Here is a 24,840-nt window from a genome sequence, read left to right as displayed (position 1 = left end):
TTCACCCACACAGCATTACCAGAACCAGGGACCGTCTGAATGCACCTCCAGGAAGACACGGTGACAGATGTACTTTTCTCCGTGTGATTCGGGTTCGTTTTGGCTCGTGTCTGCTCCTTTCCTGTCCTCGTGCCGCGGTGACGGACATTTGGTTCTGCTCTGACCTGCCTCTTCCATTCAGCCTGGCAGCATCTTCCACCGGGTCCAACATGACGTCCATCAGCAGGTACCGGAGCCGCGCGCTCCGTGCAGGTGAGCTTCCCTCAGGTGGTAGAGAACCGACACACACACACGCACACACACACGCACACACACCGGCAGGTTGGGTGATCCAGCTTTCATGTCTGGTTCTCTCCTTGTCTTTCTCCGCTTCTCCTCCGCCTTGTGAACGGACGCGCGGCTCCATTTCTGCTGGAATTCGGCTTCGTGATGCCAGAGGATTCGGAGGTAAAGAGCACAGGGCTGATGGAGGTGTGTGAATGTGTGTGTGTTTGTGCAAAAAATGTGTTGAAAAGACCCATCTTCAGCTGCGTGACACCGTCTGCATTTACGACAGCTGATGGAGATGATGTCGTCAAGATAGGGGGTAATGACTGAGAGCATTGAAATATGATTTATGCATGTACCTACTAATAAATAAGAATATCATGAGCTGTATCCTAGCACGTTAATAGAAAGTTGAGTGGAAGGAAAAGACGCACAGGATAACGGCAGCCTTGAGAGGACAGAAAAGAAAAGTGTAGTCAGAGAGTCAGGAAAGATTCCCTGTTATCCTGTTATCAGTCCTTAACCTGACAAAGTTTATGTTTCTATTGGAAATCAAGAGCCAGAGTGGACAGAAATATAATCCACTTTGCTTCAACATTGAAAGAAAATAAAAAATAAAAAATAGGTGATCTAGCTTTAAAAACATTGAGTTTACTTATTACGAGTTACTAAATGAAGTTTATCCAAGTAAATATATTAAGTTTACTAAGTTGTCATGTTAAACAATCATAATTAAAGTAAGTTTGACAAACTTAATTCGATTAAATTAACTCAGTTTTTTCTTTCAGTGATGAAGATGTTGATTGTATCTTCTATCAGGACCTGTCACCGGCCCACGCTGCCAGAAAACACAAAATGGAATTATGGAATTAAAATCCATATCTTTAGATTTCCACGTTATGAATGATACAGAAATATTATATGTATTGTTATGGACCTGCAAAGTAAATATAATTCATGGAGTGTTCTTCACCAACTTAAAAAAATAATGCATTACAGCTAATTGCTCAAGCTATAAATCTGATTTCAGAATTATTCAAATCAAAATTACAGCTTGAGCAAAATTAATAAAATTAGTTGAAACAAATTAGAGTTATTTTTTAAAATGTTGCTCAAAGAAACATTTTTTTCCAGTGCACTCACCGGTCCTCACCCTGCTGGTCAGAACAGAGAGGTACAGAGCTGAGACTGGATTAACTAACCAACCATATTCAGCCTGATTTAAACTAACATCTTGTTAGGTCTTATCCTGATAGGATGTTGTGCTTAAATATGCAACTGATATTCATTCATTTTTAATTCAGGCATCATTATGCATGACCTAATTCAACTTTAGCCTCATGAATGATAGAACTGAAAAGGCTGGTTGAGCCTTTAAAGCTGCTGCCTGAACTTTGGAGTTACTTCTTCTGCTCCTCCATCTGTAAAAACTGACAGTGTCAGCGTTCTGAAGGAGAACCAGGAGAGCTGTTCTCCATTTTGAAGTCATGCATGTCTCTTTGTAGTCCAACAGTGACGGCGTGTCTGAATTCGAATGAGAGACTCAAAACGTGTCTCTGTTTCTGTCTCTCTTCTGCTTTCTTGGTTCTGATTCAACAAATGTGAGAAAAATATTGATGAGGGACACAGGTTGGACGCACTGAGACTCAGAGGGAAGAGTAGTCCATGTGCCTCTGAGAAGGCATTTGAGTCCAAGTTGCCTACTGGTCTGTGTGTCGCTGAATGAGTGTGTGTTTGTTAAGTGGGTGCAACTGGGTGAATGTTGCTTTAGTGGAACCTGCAGCTCCAGAGCTGCAAGAGGCTTCTTGGGACCTTTCACTGTGGCTAAACTTAAACCTGTTTGATTCAATTCAGTTTAGTTCAATTCAGTTCAATTCGATTCAATTCCTTAATTTAATTTAATTTAATGTTTCAATTTACAACAAATGCCGTCTCGAGGTTATTTCAATGCAATCACACATACATTCCAGTTGATCATAGTTATGAAATATTGCATTAAGTTCAGATCATTTAAATTAGTTTTGATGTTTCTAAGGAATCCTATCAGATTTCATTGACTCATTGACTTGCAGAGCTTCTGCAGTCTATCAGGAGTCCTCTCTCTGCATCCTCACTGCATCATAAAGTGTGTGTGCGTGTGCGTGTGTTTGTGCGTGTGTGTGTGCGCGCGCGTTCGTATGTGGGTGTGTGTGTGTGTGTGTGTGTGTGTGTATGCTGTAACATCACTGTTTGCTTGTCTCTAGGACAAAGAGTATGTGGGTTTTGCGACACTGCCCAACCAACTGCACAGAAAGTCAGTGAAGAAAGGCTTCGACTTCACACTCATGGTGGCAGGTGAGCCTGCTGGTTGGGTGAAATAAGATCATCTATAATATATATATATATATATACACACACACTAAACTGTAGCAACTAAAACCTTTGTGATGCAGGTGAGTTTGGCCTGGGTAAATCTACGCTGGTCAACAGCCTTTTCCTCACTGACCTGTACAAAGAGAGGAAGCTGCTCAATGCTGAGGGTGAGCTGCTGATTCTGTTTTTGTCTTTACAGTTTTAGTCTGAATATCCGTCTGACTGCTGTGTGACGTTTCTCCTCTCTGAAAAGAGCGCATCAAGCAGACGGTGGAGATCACAAAGCGCACGGTGGACATCGAGGAGAAGGGCGTGAAGCTCAAGCTCACCATCGTGGATGTGCCAGGTTTTGGAGACGCCGTCAACAACACAGAGTGGTAAAAAACATTCAAACTTTGTGATTTTTTTTTTACAGGACACATTTAAAAATAAAGTTGTTTGATTGTGTATCTCAGCCCACACTGGCTCTGTTCTTATTTTTCTTTTATTTCTTCAATTATTATTTTTATTAAGAATAATCTAGTTTCATAAAGGTTCTATTCAAATGCCCTGTGAGATTAGTTGACATGAACAATATGGCTCTCCACCAAGGGCGTCATGAGATCAAGGGGACAGCGCTAGTTGTTTGAAGAAAAACATTTTCTCATTTTCAATCAATAGATTGTTTTTTATTTAATTTTCAAGCAGTTATGAGGCATGGTGGTAAAACCTTAAACTGCTGCTGCAGAAGTTACTCAACAGGTTGTTGCTAGGTAACCAAAGAGTGAGTGATTTAGTTGATGCCACCAACCCTGCTTTCAGAAGTTGAGCAACTAAAGCGTTTCCTCTGCCTTCATCTCCCAGAATGCTGTGCGGTTCTGGGTGGGAGTTCAGTGAAATAGTTGAATATCCTATCAGACATATCATCTATTGACATTGATCAGGTGTCGATTATAGGGCTGAAACGATTCCTCGAATGATTCGAGTACCTCGATTACTAAAATTCCTCGAGGAAAATTTACCTGCCTCGAAGCTTCGTTAATTTATGTTTTATTAGTTAGCGCACCGTGTTCCGGCCGGGACTTCATTTGCGTTGCGCGGAGCTCTCACTTCCGCCTCTGAGTTGTTGACAAAAGCTAAGTCTTAGCGGCATAAAGTCCAATCTTCAAGATTGGCCCGTGGGGATTTTATTGATTGATGATAATGCCCGACTTTTTATCGTTTTTGGGGAACCAATAAGCATCCTTAAAATGACTGGGGAATGCCTGGAGTACGGCAGCATTTCTCCTCCGGGGCTGCTGGTTGAAAGCGAACGGCGGGAAGAGCGCTGAGGTGAGCGGATAGCCTGAACAGGGCGGGCGGCTGAGTAGCTGATGCTTACCGTGTAAATGTAGCTTTACCGACGAACCGCACAATAAATTTCATATCCCGGTCTGAAGAAACGGGTGGCGGAGCGCATCGTACATGGCTGGTAGATGAGTTTCTGAGTGTGACCAGTGAAGGTGTCGTAAATATCCCGTATTGCTTCCCCCCGTGTTCGTCCCCCGGTCTAACGGTTCGTCAGTCCGCTGGTCTATTTCCTCCCCTCCATCTTACGTTCGTTCATTCGCCCTCTCCTCCCACTCCAGGCGGCATTTCCCGTATTTTCAAACCCAAAGCGTGACAGGTTAGGTGGCAAGGTGAGTTTAATTAATCTATTAAACTCACTGAAGATGAATACATAAACTAAAAGCTGGATTGTAGACATTTTTTATAAGCATATTTATGAGCCTGCCTCTTTGTTATTAAATTCAATATAATTTCAGATTTTTCTATAACTTTTCTTCTGGTTAACTTAGAAAGTGAGCTATTATTGTTACAGGTTAGTTTTCTAAACTACAAAAAAGCAACTGTTAGGGATGCTCAAATATGAAAAATTGGACTGATATTGATATCTGATAGTAACACCGGTATTATGCCAGATTTACCAATATTTCATTTTATAATTTTTTTTATCCGATTACTCGATTAATCGTAAGAATAATCGATAGATTACTCGATTACTAAAATATTCGTTTACAACAGCCCTAGTCGATTACCATATTGTTATTGATTTATCACATCGTTAGCGTTAGCTTGCACAGCAACATTTGAACTGTTCTTTTTAACCTGCAGCAAAGTTATACACAAAAAAACCCACATTTTGTTCTTGCATTATGTAATTTTCAGTCAATGGAGAGGCGAGGAAGCCTTATTAAAAAAAACTTCAGCAATGTAAGAAAACATGGCTGGAGGTGGCGTCTGATAACAGACTCTATTGCTTTTTTAGCATTGATTAAAAACCTTTAACTAATTAAAATCTCCAAATATGCTGGTCAAACCTGGACTGAATTCAGTTTTGGATTTGTGAAACCTATAAGTGAAAACATTTAGAACTTCTTCTAATCTCTTGTGTTTTGTACATTTGACCCATGAGGCCAGTCATGCAAGAACTGCTGCTGACTGGAGCAGAGGAAACAGAGACACACAATGTTTTTAATTATTAGATGAACACAAATGGATTTTCACAATTCATATGCAGAGCTGCAAAGACTTTTATTTCACCCCACCGAAGCAAACCAAATCCTGTACCCTCAAATTTAATCAACCTGCAGTAGAGACAGTGGTTGGCATGGCAACCAGGTTGTAGAGCAACATGACAGAGACACTGTCTCACATTAACAGAACGAAGCTTGTTTTTGTGAATCATACAGTTTTGTTGTCCCTGACAGAAAGCTAGTTGGGACGACTAACAGTTATGGATGTTCAACACATCGGCTGGGATCTGATTCGTTGCTCATGAGGCAGGCATGAGTTCACCTTTCAGCTGTCCTGGTGTAGAGTTAAACAATACATTTCTAACTGTGCTCCTTTTTAATTAATTAATTTTTTGATGTATCTGTTTCTGCCCGCTATCGCAGTATGTTTATTCTGACTTGATCCATTTCATGTATTTCATGTAGGTGTATGTATGTGTGTGTAATTGGGTGTGTTCTAGTCCAATTAGGTTTGTATGTTAATGGTACACTGTTAACTATATAACTATTGCTCTGCCTTTACATTGTACCTCATGTTAAAGCATAAATAAATTTTGAAAAAAATAAAAGTAATTCAGTACATTTATGTCTGATAAAAAAAATGTAGTGAATTCATCTTTTCTATATCGGATCGGTATCGGCCGATACTAAGCCTCAGATATCGGTATCAGAGGAGAATAAAGTGGATTGGTGCCTTCATATCATGGTCTGTTTATAGTTTCCACAGCTATCTGTGTGTTTGTAGTGCCTGAGAGCCATGTGGACACGTTCTATTGATATTTCCAGCTCTCACAGCTCCTGCTGTTTCCCTGGAGATGTGACTTTTCAGCTATTTGGCTAAGTTACTTCCTGCTGCCTTCTAGAACAGCCATGCAGTGACAGGTGTATGCTTGTGTGTCGTAGCTGGACTCCGGTAACAGACTACATCAACCAGCAGTTTGAACAATACTTCAGGGATGAAAGTGGGCTGAACAGGAAGAACATCCAGGATAACAGGGTCCACTGCTGCCTTTACTTTATATCCCCATTTGGACAAGGGTAATACACACACACACACACACACACACACCCAGTGGCGCAACTACACATTATTCAGGTGGATGCGAAAACATAAATCGGCGCCCCTCCGATCCCCCTCTCTCCGAAGGAAGGTTGAAGGAGCGTGGAAAACATACGCTCGCTCAACCCCCCCAAGACGACGTTACGTGAAGGGTAAAACTCGCCACATTTACCTCGTAACAAGCGTGAGGTGAAGAAGCGTAAGGCGCGCTGAAGTGTATGGGAAAACAGAATCGGGGCACCGCCCCCTCCAGATGGGGTTTTGACGCCTCCCTTGGTGCTGCGCCCCTATGCGTTGCATGCTGCATACCCCCTTTTTGCGCCACTGCACACACCACACACACACTCACACACACACACACACACCCACACACACACACACACACACACACACATAAATACACTGAGGCATACGTGTCTAGAACTTGAACACATTTCTTCAGTTTCAGATCATCAAATAAGTTTCACTGAATAAACACAGAAAGCTATTTTAAAATGAAGAACATCTACCAACCCCACATCCAGCTCTATGTGTTATTTGTTGTGCCATCATTAGTGGTGATGACTTCCATCAGACTTCTATGATAAATGACTCCGTCACGTTGCTGTGCAGAAATTCTGCTCCGCTCTCCTTCTGCTGAATAGTTTTAGTTTAGTTCTGTAGTTAAAGGAAACACAGATAGTTTCCTGTTCTGTGTCTAATGCAGCTCCTCAGCAGAGAACCAGGAAACACGCCCTCCAAAAACTTCACTTCGGTCATATCAGTCCACACAATATTTTCCTAGAAATCTTCATCTGAATGTTTTTTGTTTGTTTGTTTGTTATTTTCGGAAAATGTGAGATGACCCTTTGCGTTTTTTGGTCAGCAGTGATCTGTGTTAGAAATGTTACAGACCAGTGGCTTTTTTTCATCAGTTTAGGAATTTGTGTGGGTCTACAGGTTAACAGAACTAAAAGGTATGATTATTGATAGTTATTTCATGGTTTTATGAGAGCGATTGAACTTTCCCACAAGAGTTGGTTATCTAATCCACCTAATCTCATTTTCCCTTACAAAATGAAATCATCATGTAAAAAGTATTTTTTTATATTTACTCCGGTTATATTTGTGCGATCATAAAATATCATTTATGATGTGAAATGTTTAAGTGCAACACAAACGCAAAAACTGAATAAATGTGAAAAGAAATATTTGTTATATTGTATTGAATGTGTGCTACGTTAACATCCTGCCAGGCTCCGTCCCATCGATGTGGAGTTCATGAAGGCCCTGCAGGATAAAGTCAACGTGGTTCCGCTCATCGCTAAGGCCGACTGCCTCACGCCTTCTGAGATAAAGAGGCTCAAAGAACAGGTATCTGTTTACTTCAGGAACTGGTTTAGAGTTTATAAAGCTGATGAACAGCTGAACCACATTCAGACAGCGAGCTGTAACCCGGAACACTCTGAAGAAGTGTAGCTTTAGCCACTTATTTATGACGCTGTATTAGGGCCGTTGTTTTTTTCTAGAAAATGTCTGAGATTAGCCACAAAACTTTTACGTTTTTTCTAGAAAATTATCAACTTTTCAAAATCTCAAATTTTCATGTTTTTATTTTTTTTAAGAAAATTTATGACATTTATCAAAAAAATGTAAAAAAATTTTCATCCAAATTTTCAACTTTATGCATTCAGAATATTTCTTCTTTTTTGTAGAAAAGTTATGAGATTGATCTCAAAACTTCTGAGTTTTTTGGCAGAAATCTACCTTTTTTTTCTACGCCCCTAATGCACCTTATTATTTCTTGTGTTGAAAGTAGCAGAATAAACATGAACTTGTTTAATTTGTTCACCTTCATCACTGGAATTCATAATAAATTCAAATCACTTCAAATCTGTCAGTTGTGATAATTATAATGGTGAATATACAGTTTGCACCATTTGTGACACACATTAAAAGTGTTTCATCTTATATTTAGAAATACATTTAACAAAATCTTTCTTTTGTTCCCTGTAGAACACAAAACCCCATTTGGCCATTCAGCTTCACAAACTTTATTCCCCAGTTCCCTTATAATTACCCTTACTTAACATTTAGACTTTTAGATCTTGAAATTTGAACCTATGTTTTTAATCTGTGCAGCAATTATATGCTTGAGGTATGAAAACAACCCATGTCATGTGATGGCTGTTGTTATTTTTGAACTCTCTAGTTTGAAGTAAATTAAACAAACAGCCAAAAAAAAGAACCCATTCACCAGCAGGATGTCAGATTTAGACTCTGGAGCGGTTTCAGAATGACTCATAAGGAGATTTTATGTGAAGTGAATTTTGAGTGTTCACACACAGCTCCCACGCTTCTCCTGAAATGTTCCAGCTCTGCATGCTGAGGCGTATGTGTTCCTGCTGTGACCCGTCGTGTCTCTGTTGTGTTTGGTCCTTCCAGGTGAGGGAAGAGATCGATAAGTTTGGGATAAAGATCTACCAGTTCCCCGACTGCGACTCTGATGAAGATGAGGAGCTCAAACAGCAGGATAAAGGGCTGAAGGTAGGCCTGGTCTCAAATGAAAGGGCCTAAAACATGTACGCTGAAGTTTTGAGCAGTAAATTTAATTACAGCACGCTCTGCTCAGGAATAATATGTTTGCTGGGTTGTTTTATTTCCACCTCCGATATTGCATTTTTCGGTTTACTTGTTATTTTTTGGTTACAGATTAAAGCAGTGAGTTATTTCTAATGCTGTCAATCAGTTCAAAAATGGAATCAAATTAATCACACTGTAGCGCTGTGATTAATCACTACGCCTAACTTTGTAAGCTTGAAATCTAAATACCCACGCAGTTGTGGTTCTCTCGGAACAGCCAACCCCCTCCTCCTGTCGCGTTCCAGCCAATTAAAATGCAAGATATTATCTGATTATTATTGTTTTGTAGCAGAAAGTAGGTCATGTAGTCTCCCAGTACTCATGACCACACATGTAGTAACAAACTTGTTTAGGGAACAACTGACATATTTTATTTTCCAGTTCTTGGTTGATCAACCCCTTTCCGATGCTGCCCTGGGCAACTGCCCATGTAGCCCATATTATTAAAAACTGCCACTCTACCCTATGCATGTTTTCAAAAGATTTTTAAGAAAATTTTGTATTTACTCATATATAATATCAACATGAGTTGTTTGATTAATCTGCGTTATGTAATATTAAAATATTCCCCTTAATCCCACTCATTAACGTTGGCAGTTATTTGTAAGCGTGATCATAAAACTGCAGGATGTTCAAACGTCAGTGTCGGCGCTGCAGGAGAGCCTTCCGTTTGCAGTGATCGGCGGGAACACTGTGCTGGAGGTCAGAGGTCAGAGGGTGAGGGGCCGCCTCTACCCGTGGGGGATCGTGGAGGGTAAGACCCCGAGCTGCAGTCTGCAGCCGCCGCTCCCGGTGCGTGGCGGACTCTCATGTCGGTCTCTTCCCGCAGTGGAGAACCCATCCCACTGTGACTTCGGGAAGCTCAGGAACATGCTGATTAGGACCCACATGCACGACCTGAAGGACACCACCAACGACTGTCACTATGAAAACTACCGGGCCCAATGCATCCAGAACATGACCAGGTGAGCCGGAACCACGGGACAGCAAGTTGATTCAAATTTTTAATCAAGTTAATTGCAGGGTCTGTAATGAGTTTACTGCTTTTTAATTAAAAACTACATAAGCAACATTTTCAGTTCAAAGACTATTTTTTTCTGTGAAATTATTGAATAAATATACATATTTATAACAAAAAATATTCATTGTTTTTAATCTGTGGTTTATGTTATTCAGCCATCAGATTGGTGCAAAGTGTTATTAGACATTCATCTTTCCAGAGTTTCAGGACGTTCTGATCAATCATTGAGCTTCTTTAGAAATGTGGACTGTGGACGCTGACATTAGCGTTAGCTGCTACATGTTTAGCACTGAGATGCTATGTTATGCTTGAATAGCCTTCCTGACAGGCTAACTGCTTTTAAGGAATCCACTTTTTTCACTTCCAATAAGATGCAGTTATCTGAGCTTTAGTATTGGCCGATAATGATCTGATGCAGAGAAACAGCTGAATTGACTTTAAATGTTTCTTTTTCTTTAAACAGACATAAATGTACTGAATTACAAACACTAGTCTTTTCCAGCGTCCATTGTCTTTTGAAGCAGAAACTAACCTGCCATTTTAACAGCAGTGTGTTAGAGAGTCTTTGAGCACTTTTTGATGTTATTCTTGTGTGATGTTATGAAAACCTTAGAGGTGTTCAAGATAATGCCAATGCTAACCTTGGTGACACGATTTTTTTTATGTTAAACGGACCAAGCCAAAACTGAAAAGTAAAAGAGAAATACTTTTAGAGCAGCGGGGTGCAAGAAGCAATCTAAAAAAAAAAAAAAAAAATCAAAAGCTGTGTAAGAGACTCCACACAAAGCGTCTCTAGTGTGGGATGGATGCCCCTCTGTGGAAAGTGTCTGCAGATGAGAGTGGGTGAAAGCAGCTTTGGAGCAGGATGCTGTTGGAGATCAGAGAGCAGGGCCATAAAAATACCTTCATCACTTTGCAGTTCTAACAACAGTTGTAACAACAGTTTCCCTGTGTTACAGCATTTCAGCAGAAATTTAAAAGATGGAGCCTCTGTCCAGTAATATAGAACTGCAGTAAAGATGCTATTTTTTTTGTTGTTGTTGTTGTAAATGAAGAAATGAACAAACTCAGCAGGTAAAGTAATTTTTTTCTCTCATGTCTGAGCAGAAACAGTTTGTCATACAGCAGCCAGATCCAGTGCTGCCTCTTCTTATTGGTCACATTAGTTTTTCCTGTTCCAGTAAGATGAATGCGGATAAGCGTGTGGAGAGTCCCATCCCGATCCTGCCGCTATCCACGCCCGCCGTGGAGACAGAGAAACTTATCAAGAGGAAAGATGAAGAAGTGAGTGGCAGGAGACACACTCTACAGTCCTATGCCACATCTTTCAAAAATGTACCTGCTGCTCAATGTTTTAATAGTGGAGGAACAACTTACTGTTACGTAAAAACAGTTAATCCACCATCGTTGGTGGCCATGCTAGCTAGCCTAGCATTCACAACAGACTCTGCTAGCAAAGGGGAAAGGGAATGAGCAACACCACATGGAGGTTGATTAACAGCATTAAGACCCGCCTCCTGCCTCTGATTGGTTGTTTCTAATTAGCTCTGGGAGAAAGCAGAGGAACTCAATTTTTTACAGGTTATCTGTCTCACACAAAACTGTCACAACATCATGATAGTTTTAATAAATATGTAAAAAAAAAAAGTTTTTCATGACAGTTACATACTGCAGCTTGAATGATAAGAAAAAAAATAGCAATAAAAACAACAACCTCCATTTGCTTTTATATCCATGTTTCAAAACATTATTTAGATCTTTATCATTTGTATAAAAATCACTAATGTCACTAATGTTCTCTAACAGACCACAACAGACGCATTTCTACTGAGATTCAGTTTCACAGCTGGATTCTTTACTTATTAGTTTAGTTCTGAAGGAAATTAATTGAAATTGATTTTATTTGGGGCCAAAAAAGTGTCAACACTTTTTACATTTTGGTAACTAATATAAAACATAATGCATCATTGCCATTCCTTTCACAGTTATGCACTACTTTGTGTTGGTTTGTCACATAATCAATGTTAAAAGTTCCCTGAAGTTTACGTTCATGGTGTGATAAACTGTGAAAAAGGTTGAAGAGTTCTGAAAGTCTGTCTGCTCCTCACGCTGCTCTCCTCTCCATCTTTCTGTCTGGTCCTCTGCAGCTGAGGAGGATGCAGCAGATGCTGCAGAAGATGCAGCAGCAGATGCATGGGCAGGACCTGTGACCTCCGATCGGCCCTTTTACTGCAGCGATAATCTCACACACACCCACACACACACACACACACACACACACACACACACACACACACACACACACACACACACACACACACACACACATGTTTGTCTGGCTATCCTTGTGGGGACTTTCCATTGACTTCCATTCATTTCTACAGCCTAAACCTGACCTTTACCCTTTTCCTAACCCCATCCATCACATACCTAACCCTAACCCTAACCAAAACTCAATTCATACCTTAGCCCTAAATCTGACCCCTGACCCAAAAACAGGGTTTCCCCTTGTGGGGACCAGGCTCCGGTCCCCATGAGGAGCAATTGGTCCCCACAACGTGGTATATGTCAGGAAAATCGTCCCCACAAGGTATTACAAACAAACACACACACACACACACACACACACACACACCGATTAACAGATAAAGTGTTTTTAAGATGGCATGCTTTCTCTTCAGTGCAGTCCTTAGCCAAGTGATCTATAGATTTTTAGCCAGTAGATTGAATTTATCAGATAGACCAAAGTAGATTAACATAGAAGATGCGACGCTTTGCTGAAATACTGAATAGGTATTCCAACAGTGGCCAAACGTTATGATGCTTTTGAATATTAAGATCAAAAATTTGAATATTTTTGGAAACAGGAAGCGGGTTTGTAAACTGAAAATATTAGAGTTTTCATAGTTATTTAAAGTCATTAAATATAAGAAATAAGGACTTCCTGTTGTGACAGAAAAAAAATAAGCACAATATTAGATGTAGAAGTCTTGAGTTACTGATGGTGTTTGGATAAATGACTCCTGGTAGTTTTCTAACTGGGATCTTTGTTCACATAGCATCAGAGGTTTGGGTTCCTCATCATGGTCTTTGTTATCATATTCATCCTGAACTCTGAATGAGGCATTAAGCTGTTGTTTCAGAGTGGACTGCTCATGCAAGATGCAACTTTAATGAATCCTAAAAACAAGAAAAGGTGCACATGTTTGAATTTATGTTGGACTTTCTAAAATCCACATAAGCTCAAATGTATACATACCCAGTGCATACAATTAATAACAGATAAATGTCCCTGTCAAACCAGGTTTTGCAGCTTGTGGCTGGATATTAGAGCTTCTTATCAGAACGAGTGGAGTTCATTTAAAAAAGCTGGTTTCTGAAAACAGAAAAGGCTTTTTGGTATAATTCTAATTTTTTAAATTGACTTGAGGAAATTCTAGAAATATTTATTTATTTTCCTAACCCAGTCTTGATTTAGGATCACTGAACAGCAAACTTTTTTTTTTTTTTTTTTTTTTTTTTTTTTTTTTACAATATATTTATTAAGTTTTTGTGTAAATGAAACAAATACATTCAAGCAAACATTGAACACCACCAACCTCCACAGTCAACACTCAGGATATAAGATACAATAAAATTCAACTAAACAAAATGAAATAAAAAATAAAATAAAACAAGAAATTAAATTAAATGAAAACTGGCAACAAAGTAAAAATGTACAAAGGTACATGCACAAAAATTAAAAATTTTTCAACACTAAAACCTTGATAAGGTATCGCTCTCTTAAAAAAAAACTTTATGAATTTATATTAATATTAGGTGTTGTTCTTTTATTTAGTTCAATTACATTCATTCATTTCAGCTTGATTACAAAAATTGCATAAAGCTGTCTCATACTTCCTTAAATTTACTGTTTTCTCCTCTAACCACATGTTAATTTCTGTGAAACATCAAACTCATGATGCGTTCCAGGTACCTGGGAAGTGGGAACTCTGAGCTGGGTTTGATGTCAGACCCAGGTAACGGCATTCTAGTCATGAAGTCGGAATTTCAACATGGCGACACCCATGAACGTTGTTATCAGGACCTCTTCCAAACATTGTTTTAAGCTTCACTTCCCATAATCAAACACCACTTTCAATGTGTTCAGTTTATAGTTGCAGGCACAACATGTAACACTGATTTTACAATGATTTTCTCTTACATGTGCAGGGTTTCCCCCAGAAAACTTGCTAAGCCCGGTGATCAGGGCGTCGAGTCGGTCCACCGTGTTTTGTATTAAAATATATTAAGCTGACAGGAAATGTAAAAGTATTACTGTGTAATTATATGTTACGGGAAAAGATCTCCAGTGAAATGCTATTTAAACCCACAACTAGTATTAAAACAATAAATTTGCACTTCTGTTTAATCCAAATTAAGTCAGTGGCTCCATCAGGCCCCCAGGGCTTCAGGGGCCCCATAAACACAAATATTTTAAAACAGACCACAGATATACAAATGTAACATTTGTTTATTGAGATTATCAATGCTGTTAAATGTTATTCAATTGTTCAGGCATAGATAAATGATTTTAAATTGTTTAACATTTAAATGAAAGATTTTAAGGAGCTGGCAAGTTTACTTTGTAAAACTTCAAAGAACAATATTCATAGTTAGATTGTTTTGTTACCATAGCAACAATCTAATGCTGTGAGTTTAACCTTTGAATTTACAAATACAAATTAATAAACTGCAATTATAACTTATTGCTTTTTATGCTGGCCAATTAAACTACTCCCTTCTCCTATATTTCGCTAAATCTAACACAGAAACTGTTAGAGGTGCTGATATTTTTAACAACAAAAGGGGCCCCTAAGTCAGATTCTACTCAAGGCCTCATGCAGCCTTGGACCGGCCCTGCATGATGAGGTAATCTGCTGGCAGAGATGCGCAACAAACGGGAGATTTAATTCAATGCTGCTATGTGGCTTTAGTAGCTCTTCCATTTCGTGTCTGTTGAGTTTTTAATAAGCGTCACAGAAACTATTCTGGTTGGTCGAGTTTATGGAACGAGTTTCTCAGATCTCCGTGCGGCCTCGCGTATTAACTCTAAGTAGACAACACATTTGATATGGTTTGATGCATCGTGTAACCGGAAAAATAATAATAAAATAGTATAAAATCAGCGTGATGCGTGACTCCAAGGAAAGCGTTAAAGCTCCTCACCAGGCTGAACCTGCATGATCAGGTTAGCGCTGCTCCTTATCCACAAACGCTCCGGCCAACCGGGACCACAGACATAAACTTTACAGGGAAAACAGACACACAGCCACACGATGGGCAGCGCGTTGAGATGTAAACGCTGCATATAATTGTTCGTTCACAAAGATAAATCATTCTCACCGCTCCACAACGCGCCTCTGAATTCGCTACAAGTTATTCCTGTGGTTCACATAGAGCTGCGCAACAAGAGCTAAAGCGGCAGGTTTTAAACTCTTACCCAGAGTTTCTCCAAAGGATCATAATTCCTCACAGTAAGTTTATGTAAATATCCATACAGGTCAGCCTGTGTCCAGTTTGAGTGAAAGGAGGCGCGCGCGATCCCGCTGAGGTAAAGCAGCGGCGGCGCGCGAGGCAATGCGCGGAGGCGCCAGCTGTGTGATTAGTCCGCGTGCTGTCGGCTTTTAAATGCATAAACTATAAACCTATTATAAACCTATCCTTTAGGAATAAATCTGCTCTGCTAGTGAAATGCTAAGAGCAAAAAAGACGCTTGCACCCCGGCTTTAAAAATAAATATATATATTTTTTTTAATTTTCCTAGAAACGTAAACAAGCGACGCTTAGCCTGGCGGCGGGGCCAGCAAAGCATGGCGGGCCGCCAGGCTTATAATACACTGGGGGAAACCCTGATGTGTGTCTCATGAAATAAACATGTTTCCACCACAGCTTACTGAGGAGCGTCCATATTGAAATGTAAAGTCGGCCTTACAAGTATCAACTGGAGGGAGTCGGAGTTTTTCCAACTTCCCAGTGGGAATAAATCAAAACATCAGAATTAATTACATTTTATGAAGATTGTTAAATGTTTCTATGCTGGCAAACTTTATTTAGTAATCAAATCTTTGACACATGTTGTCCAGCTACTTCCTGCTGTCTTTATAGTCTTAACTTCCTGTTGTTGATCACATGAGTCATGTGATGCAAAATAAACTAATAGCTGAAAAACCTAATCATCCTCACTCAAAGACTGCTTAGCATTTTGTTTTTGAAATTGCTTTGTTTCCATTAAACAAATTAATTTTTGTTATTCCAATTTTAGCAACAGTCATTGGAAGAAAGTCTAGTGTGACTATAATCTCCTTTTATGTTTCTTACAAGTAATAATTGACATCAACATAAATCTAATCTTTCCACAAACATTCATCTTTTCAGTTCCTGAAAATTTAGATATTTAATCTCACTGCTTTTCTACACTTCATTGTCGTACTCTTCTGGGGAATTATAATGATTTGTAAACATGAAGGTAAATCTAGTGAAATGAAATATAGCCAGAGGAATCCAATCAGAAAACACATGTTTACTGAACTTCCTGACAACAGGAGAGTTTTCCAGCACTCAGGACTGCAAGAGATTTTTTGTAAAGGCTTTCTTTTCTTTCTGTGGCTCATCAGAATGTGTTTTTAAATTTTGTGATGATAATAAAAATAATGTGAGAATTGTTTCAGCAGTTTGCATTTTCTGTTTTCACTTGAGAGATGTTGTAGGTCTATAACTTTCATGATGTTTTCAGCATTACTTGCTTAATTATTACCGTTAACTGAGCGGCTGGCCCATAGGGGGCGCTGGCGCGCCGCCCTCCCTTATGTGGAGGGTAAAAAAAATTTTCAAAAAATGATCTATAAACATTGAAGATGTTTGTACATGTGCCTTAGAGGCGCAGCTCGGTGCAAGCAGGCGATTTGCACAGCTGAATGGTTGCCACGGAAGATTAAAGTATTTCTCAAACATGCATGAAATAATCAAGGGAACAGTACAGGTATGTTTTTGATGAGGGAATAACATCATAACATTCTGTAAATCTCCAAAACATCACGTCGATTTTTACATAACACCGCCCCTTTCACTGTAATAATGGTCCCAGACCGAACGGGATCTGGAACAGGCTTCCGTTGTGGAAACGCCTAAAATCCTTCATTCAGCTGCACAACAAATCTGCAACAAACATCTAGAAAACTGTAACGATGCCGAAAGACTGAGCTTCTTTAAATCAAGGCCACTTGTTTAGAGCTGCCTTTGATCAATAACTGGAACACTGACTGACCTAGTGCTTGATGATTTTGATGATGGCATTTGACAAAATGTAGTTTTTATCGTTGGTTTCACAGTGTACTATGTTTTAATGGTGTCAAGCAGTTTGAAGTGCCTTGTTGCAGATTAACCAGACCTGACTTCAGATCAGTTTAACGCGTTTCTGTGTTGTAGCTGTGAACAGAGTGTGATAAGCTTCGGGGTGAAACGGTAAGTCAGGTAGCGGCAGCCAGCTGTGCAGCTGAGAGTGCCCAGCCTGCACATCCGTGTTTCAGCGGGCTGCTCTCGGTGTAGTGCGGGCATTTTTTATTTTTTTTTTATTACTGGTTGCGTAAGTCGACAAGAGCAGCAGCGTCCGTCGGAGCTCTGTTCAGGAGGATGGAGGGGAGCGAAGGGGACGAGAATGAGAGCGGCTCGGTGTGGAAACAGTTTCAAGCCAAGGCAAAGCCGCTTCTCAGTCCCAAGCTGGGCGGCCGAGAGCCGGACGAGCAGAGCAAGAGGAGCATGTGGATGTTCAAGAAGACTAAGCGGAAGAAGAACGTCGCTCTGGACCGGGTTATCTCTTCCTCGCAGCCCGACCTGGTCTTCTCCGCCGAGGTGACGGACGTGAAACCGCAGGAGGCTCCGCTCTGCGGCAAACCTCCCGGGAGCAGCTCCCTGCTCGGCCGGGAGAAGCTCCACTCGTCCATCAAGCGCAAGTCCGCCGGCGCGAGCAAATCCACGGTGGCTCAGCTGGTTCAGTCCCACCACAAGAGCTCCTCGTTGGGGTCTGCGTGCCTGGAGAGACTGACGGAGCCTCCGGGCGGCAGCCGTGGGGGCGACGCGGCCACAGCGCAGGCGGCGGCAGTGGAAAACCATCCGGAAAGGAAGCATGAGCAGGCGGTGAGTCGAGGGGGGCCAGTGAGGATCATTTATCTGATTTTACTCGAAGTTTTACTGAATGACGTTTAGTGTGAATGGCTGGGTGCCAGCATGTTTCCCGGAAGTAGAAAACAGACTACAACTAAACTTGTATAAATCAACTAGAGTGGACTTATGAAAATAATAGAACACAACAGTAAAAATCATGATGTTTCCAAGTAGGAGGTTGCAGCTGATAACTTTATTCAGTTGTTTCTTGATGCATTCTGCGTTCAGACTGATGAGAAACTCACTTTCCTGATTGATTCATTCATCTGTCTGAACAACAAAGCAGAACAGTAAATAGATCCGATAAGAATCAGTCAGTTCATCTCCAAAGATCTTAAATGTGTTTAGTTCAAATCAGTTACCGAGGGTTTTTTTTTTTGTAAACAACAAAATGGACAGCATTTCTCTGGGATATGTAACAGCTTTAAAACCCATTAAATGTAGATAAATGAAAACAAAGCAATAAGGCTCCCGACAGATGGATTATGATAGCAGTAATAAATACATAATTCAGCAGCAGTTCAGCATGTTTACAGGATGCTGGGCAGCCATGTGGTTGGTTTTGCTCTCAGTGTTGTACAGATTCTCTGATGGCAGCAGCTCAGAAGGCTGATAGTCAGGAGTCTCTCCTTCCTCTGAGGATGCTGGAATATGGTTCAGTTTCCTGAAGCGGCAGGTCACTGGTTCTTAAACTTTTTCTGTTTTACAAGGAAAAACTCCATTGCAATTTATTTCCCATCTCAATCTTTGCTCTGAAATAAAGTAAACTGCAATAAATTACATGTTATAAAATAGACTATAACCACTTTTAAATAACAGAACAACAAACTTTCATGTCAAAATTTGATATCTGATATATAATATTAATAATAATATTATATGTATTTCACTACTCTTTTTACACCTTAAAAAACTGAACACACTGCTGACTTCCCCACTGTTTCAGCTAATCTCTTTACAATCCTGCACTGCATCACATGACCAAAACAAATATCACATGAACAGCTTCCTCCACTTCCCCCCAGGAACAGCCCCCAGTATCAGCCGATACTGATGGCAGTGCTGATATATCACACAAGCCTACATTTTTGTATTTTTATTTTTAACATTCAACATTGCCCATCCATTTTCTGTACACCCTTGTCCCTTAGTGGGGTCAGGAGGGTTGCTGGTGCCTATCTCCAGCTAACGTTACGGGTAAGAGGCGGGGTCACCCTGGACAGGTCACCAGTCTGTCGCAGGGCAACACAGAGACAAACAACCATGCACACACACACTCACCTAGGGAGAATTTGGAAAGACCAATTAACCTGACAGTCATGTTTTTGGACTGTGAAAGGAAGCCGAAGTAGCCAGAGAAAACCCGCTCATGCACAGGGAGAACAGAAAGACCCCAGGCTGGGAATCAAACCCAGAGCCTTCTTGCTGCAAGGCAGCAGCTCTACCAACTGCGCCACTGTTCAGCCATTCGACATTGCAATAAACAAATTTTTCCAAAAATTAGCACAACTTCATCAATATGAACAACTCCTGAGAGCAAAAAAAAAAGTCTGTTGTGCAGAAATACCATCTTTAATCCTCACACCTGCCTGTTGCTGCAGAATCTTTTCAAAAACCTGGGTTGCAGTTGTGAGACTGTAACTCTGAGCTTTTTTCGCACTGTATAAGTTTGATATCTAGTTTGGGTTGACAGAAAATATATCTCACATTGGTAGGATGCAGCAAAAGGAAGAAATATGGCCAGGCTGCTCTCACCTAGCAGAGGGTAATATTTCCCTATTTCAATCCAAAATGCAGCCAGAGTCTTTGACTTAAACTGCTGCCTCTTTGTTGAATCAGAGGTGAGATCAATAAGCCGTTCCTCCTCTGAGGAGCTGAAGTCAGCAGGTGGTGGTTTGGAATCCTGCACCAGGGATGTTTCCTGGGATGTTTCCTGGGATGAAACATGTTGTTTCATGCTGTGTTCAGCTTTAGTGAACAATTTCAGATTCTCAAATCCATATTTCCATCCTTCACTGGCTGCTGCCACTTCCTAAGTTTTCCGATGAATGATGTGACTCTACCTGCCAGATGTGGGAGATGTGTGTTTGTGCTCTGCGTCTGCAGATTCAGCTCATTGAGTTTCAGGAACACGTCGCCGAGGCGCATCAGCTTCATGAGGAACTTGGTTTAAATATGCGGATCTCATCTGACAGTCTAAAGACCCTGGACACAACAAACTGAACCGCTGCGTGTTCGGCCAAAAAAATCCAGGCTTTTACAGAGCTCTTTGGAGTAAAAAAAAAACTTGTTTGCAAAAACAACAAGTTCTCTCATCTCTATTTATGAGTCTGAGACAAGTTGTCAATCAGCAATCTTTGTTACTGTCAGTGGCTGCATCCATCTGTTCAGAGAACAGCGGTTGCCACGCACCTTATCATCTAACTGCTCCTCTATGTCTGTTGACTTGTTGATGGTATTATTGGACAGAGGAATAGCCTGCAGTGATACCGACTGCTGTATCATCAATCATTGTTCAAACAGTATCCATAGCACAGTGAAGTATTAAGTTCTCTTCAATTGTGAGCAGCTTTTTACATTGTCCCACTCTGCAGGCAAACCTTATAGGAGCAGAGTTGAGAATTTGCCAGGACTGCTGAGCTCAGCAGTTTACAAGTTTTTGTCTGAAATAGTCAACTGATGCTTTGTTTTATCTTGGCTTGTGAGGCTTCAAACTGTCACAGGCGAGCACTTTAAGACAGACTACACACTGTGCTCACCATTGTGCAGGTGAAGCCAAAGGAAAGACATCCTTCTTCATGTTTTCCACTCTTTGGCTTGGAAGGAAGTTGGTTTGGAAGCAGATATGGAGATGCCTCATCTTCTGCTTTGCGTTTTTGTGGGAGCTCTATCACAAACATGTGCATTATGCTTGCAGTGTCCAAGCATTCATGTTTTTATTCATACCATGACCTCTACTGCAATGACTGTATGCCCCCACTAGGGGAATCACTGCACCAGTTGATGGCATCAGCTGTCTGTACCCAAGGAATTTCATCATTGACCATTTCCTTTGTTTTGACCACATTGAGCCTTAAGTTGTTGTCTCTCTCTCTCTCTCTCTCTCTCTCTCTCTCTCTCTCTCTCTCTCTCTCTCTCTCTCTATCTATATATATATATATATATATATATATATATATATATATATATATATATATATATATATATATATGTGTGTGTGTGTGTGTGTGTGTTGATTCATCATTCCCATGAATGAGTCCCACAGCTGTTGTAATATTCACAGGTTTATTGATGAGGATTTTCTTATCTGTGGTAATGGAGTGAACAGCAGTGGACTCTGAACTACAAAATCTCACTGATGAAACTGAAAATTTGATTTTGTCATTAAAATTGGTTTATTGCTAAGCCCTAAAACTAGTGAACGGGATACAAACAGATCATAAAAACAGAGGACATGTGGGATATAAAATAAATGTCTCTATAAAGGGATGACTGGGATGAAGGGGTTGGAGGAAGTTCATTTTGGAACCAAGCCTGACTTGAGACGCAGCCCAGTGATAACATGTAAAAGTCGTAGTTAATTCTTTAAGGAGCCTTTCTGAAGCCTGTTTGAAGAATGCTGGTTGCTTCTCTGTGGAGCTGAGCAGTAAACTGGAGTCTGACTCACATCTGGGGCAAATTAAAGATGTGGGGAAGAGTGGGATTGTGAAACTTGATTTCAGACTTTCTAAACACAGAGGTCTGCAAATGTTAGAGAAAAGCTCCTTTTACATTCTTCAGGTAATGTTCTGTAAAACGTTTGACTCTTCTATGTCAGAATATGAATCCTCTCTGCCATTTACATGGTAACACCACATGCATAAAGAACTGAGGAGAGAAATATAAATTTCTGGTAACTGTGCTGCGACGGATGTAAGAGAAGCTCTGGACAGTGTCAGCATTTCCTGAGGAATGCCAGAACGGCTCAGCCTGGATCCGTATGGCACTGACACCCTGTTGGAGAGACTCCAGGTTTGTCTTCACTTTGAAGCACATAAAAGAAATCTGTCAGTAGTTTTTTTGTTGCTTATTTGAGCTTTAATAACAGCAGCAGGCTGTCGTTAAAGCAGCTATTCCTTCTAACTCTGAATGCTCTTGGACATTTTTGCTTAACTCCTTCTGCTTTGTCTGATTGTTCCTGTTTAACTCTTTAGAAAACATTGAAAATTGTGCTTAGCTTTAACCTTACTCATATCTCCAGTGTCATGCCCAACAGCATAACTTTTTTAGGGGTGTTATACTGATATATTTGAGTCTAATACTGATAATAACTCGATACATTATCAGTAGAAATCATGTATCTTTTTATTGCTTATTTTTAGTGTAGATTGTCAGAAAAGACTCTATTAAATGAAATCACTCAAACAGAGAACAACAGTCAACAGCAATGGGCATCAGGACAACTGACCCATTTATTATTAACCAGTGGGTTTGTGTGTGGGATACAAGCACTGCTGTTAGATTTTAGCTGCAAGCCGATATAATCCGATACTCTGATTTCCAATATTCATATCAGATCGATAGATTTTTCAGTCCTTCTGTTTTGTCTAAACCAGTGGTTCCCAAACTATTCACCTTCTGACCCACAAAATGAGCATGGAACACCTTTGTGAACCCACCCTCTGGATGAACTTTTGTTCTAAGTCACCTAAGCAGGTTCGCATTAACAGCAGGAACAGCCTCCATCTGGCTTCTATCTATTTGTAAGTACAGTTTGTTGATCTCTTCTAACATTCATGGTGTGCATATATATGCTTTACTATTCTTTGGAAACTTTGGGAACCACAAAAATCTGAAACCAAATATTGTAGATAATGTCACTGATTTTAAAAGCAACAATGTCTCAAAAAGAAAACAAATGAATTCATACAAGATGTATATCTGTGACTGATCCAGCCATGGTACTGTCCATTTGGTCCATCAAGAGTCACTAGTTTCATCAGTTTTTAAAACCATTGAAAATCTGTCGTTTCAGCCTTGGTGGTGGGGTTTCAGTCTTGGTGGTGGGGTTTCAGCCTGGGTGGTGGGGTTTCAGCCTGGGTGGTGGGGTTTCAGCCTGGGTGGTGGGGTTTCAGCCTTGGTGGTGGGGTTTCAGCCTTGGTGGTGGGGTTTCAGTCTTGGTGGTGATGTTTCAGCCTTGGTGGTGGGGTTTCAGTCTTGGTGGTGGGGTTTCAGTCTTGGTGGTGGGGTTTCAGCCTGGGTGGTGGGGTTTCAGCCTGGGTGGTGGGGTTTCAGCCTGGGTGGTGGGGTTTCAGCCTTGGTGGTGGGGTTTCAGCCTTGGTGGTGGGGTTTCAGTCTTGGTGGTGATGTTTCAGCCTTGGTGGTGGGGTTTCAGTCTTGGTGGTGGGGTTTCAGTCTTGGTGGTGGGGTTTCAGCCTTGGTGGTGGGGTTTCAGTCTTGGTGGTGGGGTTTCAGCCTTGGTGGTGGGGTTTCAGCCTTGGTGGTGGGGTTTCAGTCTTGGTCTTGCAGTTCCAGGTACAGTTGCAGTTATGGAATATGACAGCACTGGAAGATAACAGCTTCCTGATAGCTTGAGGCTAGGGGCGGACATTTAACGTATCGTTTATCATTTTTCACAATACATTTCTTATCTTGATAAAAGTTTGGTTAATCTTTGTCAATTAATGATGCTCAAAAACCCACAAACCTGTTCGTATTGCAGAGATTTTTAGTTTTACTATTTTATGTCACTGTTTGTTCAAGAAGACTATTAAAACTCAGACTTATTGATGCTGTCATTGAACAAACAGTCTGCTTTAGTGACACACAACACACTTTGTTATATGACTGGTGTCCTGAAGTAACATGTTACAAAAGGGTGTGATTTGGTATTGGTGTGTGTTGCTGTATCAGCCAAACAGTTACCTAAAAAAGAAGCAATAAATAGTTATTATTGTCAGTCTATGGTCTTTGCTGCCTTATTGTTGAGATACTAATTTCATATGTGGGTCAGTCTGATCTTTAAGATCAGATGGTATGAGGGGGAAGACTTCTTTTGTCTGCACTTGTTGTTCCTGACATGTCTGTGTGTGACCTGATGAGGCCGTTGTCCTGTTTTCCCTGGTCATACCCTGAAGCAAACTCTTTTAGTTACTCCTAATCCCCTGGGAAAGGATTATCATCCAGCCAATCAGGCTGGCCAGTTGCTGTCCTTCTGTTGTTTTTTTTTCTTTTTCATTCAGCAACTTGACTTGGTCTCCTGCTTCCTTCTATTATATTCGGGAGCTATCTTTGAGACATTCTCAGTTTCTCTGCTTTTGTCTATTTCTCACCTCCGTGTTGAACTTTAAGAGCTTTTTTTTGTGAGGGATTCTCTTGTGTCATCCCTGACCCTGGATCTTTTATTAAGCCAAACCCCGGTGGCACAGCCCCGTCTAGCAATCCGAAGGTTTCTTCGCTGCGCCTCTTCAGATGACCCGTTCTGCCTCGCCTCATCATGTGAACGCCTGCTGTCGGTGAGCTATATTTCTTTTGCTCTAGCATAAATCCAGTAACTGAGTGAGGAAAACAGCAGTTCTGATTGACAAAAGGAAAGTAAGAGATGGACTAAAGTAACACAGACATTTTCACTTAAAGTTCCATTTCTAGAGACCAAACCAGTATAAATCATGTTTTAAATCAACATAACATTCATGTATGTATTGTTGTTGATGGATGTCTGTCAGATTACATAGACTCACTATTTCTGTCTCCTGTGGGTGAGCAGTGACCCAGATGGTGAACCAGACAGCGGTCCAGATTAT

General features: G+C 40.6%; 2 protein-coding genes across 6 annotated transcripts in view; both read left to right on the top strand.

Moving 5' to 3' along the window:
* Positions 1-194: 194 nt before the first annotated feature.
* Positions 195-16,568, top strand: septin5b (septin 5b). The gene is made up of 12 exons (XM_015000646.2): positions 195-252; positions 437-447; positions 2,511-2,601; positions 2,700-2,786; positions 2,873-2,996; positions 6,057-6,191; positions 7,449-7,566; positions 8,638-8,739; positions 9,493-9,589; positions 9,665-9,800; positions 11,038-11,140; positions 12,004-16,568. Exons 1-12 carry the CDS (start codon positions 210-212, stop codon positions 12,064-12,066), a joined length of 1,110 nt encoding a protein of 369 aa, XP_014856132.2. The 5' UTR covers positions 195-209; the 3' UTR covers positions 12,067-16,568.
* Positions 16,569-17,049: 481 nt separating this feature from the next.
* Positions 17,050-24,840, top strand: part of mctp1b (multiple C2 domains, transmembrane 1b) — a 35,630-nt gene continuing 27,839 nt past the window's right edge. For 4 of the 5 annotated variants that reach the window (XM_015000652.2, XM_015000651.2, XM_015000650.2 and 1 more), the window contains exon 1: positions 17,055-18,031. In XM_015000652.2, the coding sequence (XP_014856138.2) occupies positions 17,528-18,031 (504 nt within the window). In that variant the 5' untranslated portion in view covers positions 17,055-17,527. Of the gene's footprint in view, positions 18,032-24,840 lie in introns of all 5 variants that reach the window. The other variant, XM_088010729.1, reaches the window with a different exon arrangement.

This window comes from Poecilia mexicana, unplaced genomic scaffold (genome assembly GCF_051168715.1).
Source record: "Poecilia mexicana isolate PSO_F unplaced genomic scaffold, ASM5116871v1 scaffold_12, whole genome shotgun sequence".
Lineage (NCBI taxonomy): Eukaryota > Metazoa > Chordata > Actinopteri > Cyprinodontiformes > Poeciliidae > Poecilia > Poecilia mexicana.
The sequence above is the reverse complement of the archived record's forward strand: the minus strand, read 5'-3'. Positions and strand labels throughout refer to the sequence as shown.

Excerpts from the sequence above, each read along its gene's own strand:
- septin5b (XM_015000646.2), top strand. The coding sequence starts at position 210 with ATGACGTCCATCAGCAGGTACCGGAGCCGCGCGCTCCGTGCAG. Across the intron at positions 2,602-2,699 it reads CTTCACACTCATGGTGGCAG|GTGAGTTTGGCCTGGGTAAA; the intron begins GTGAGCCTGCTG and ends TTTGTGATGCAG. Across the intron at positions 9,801-11,037 it reads TGCATCCAGAACATGACCAG|TAAGATGAATGCGGATAAGC; the intron begins GTGAGCCGGAAC and ends TTCCTGTTCCAG.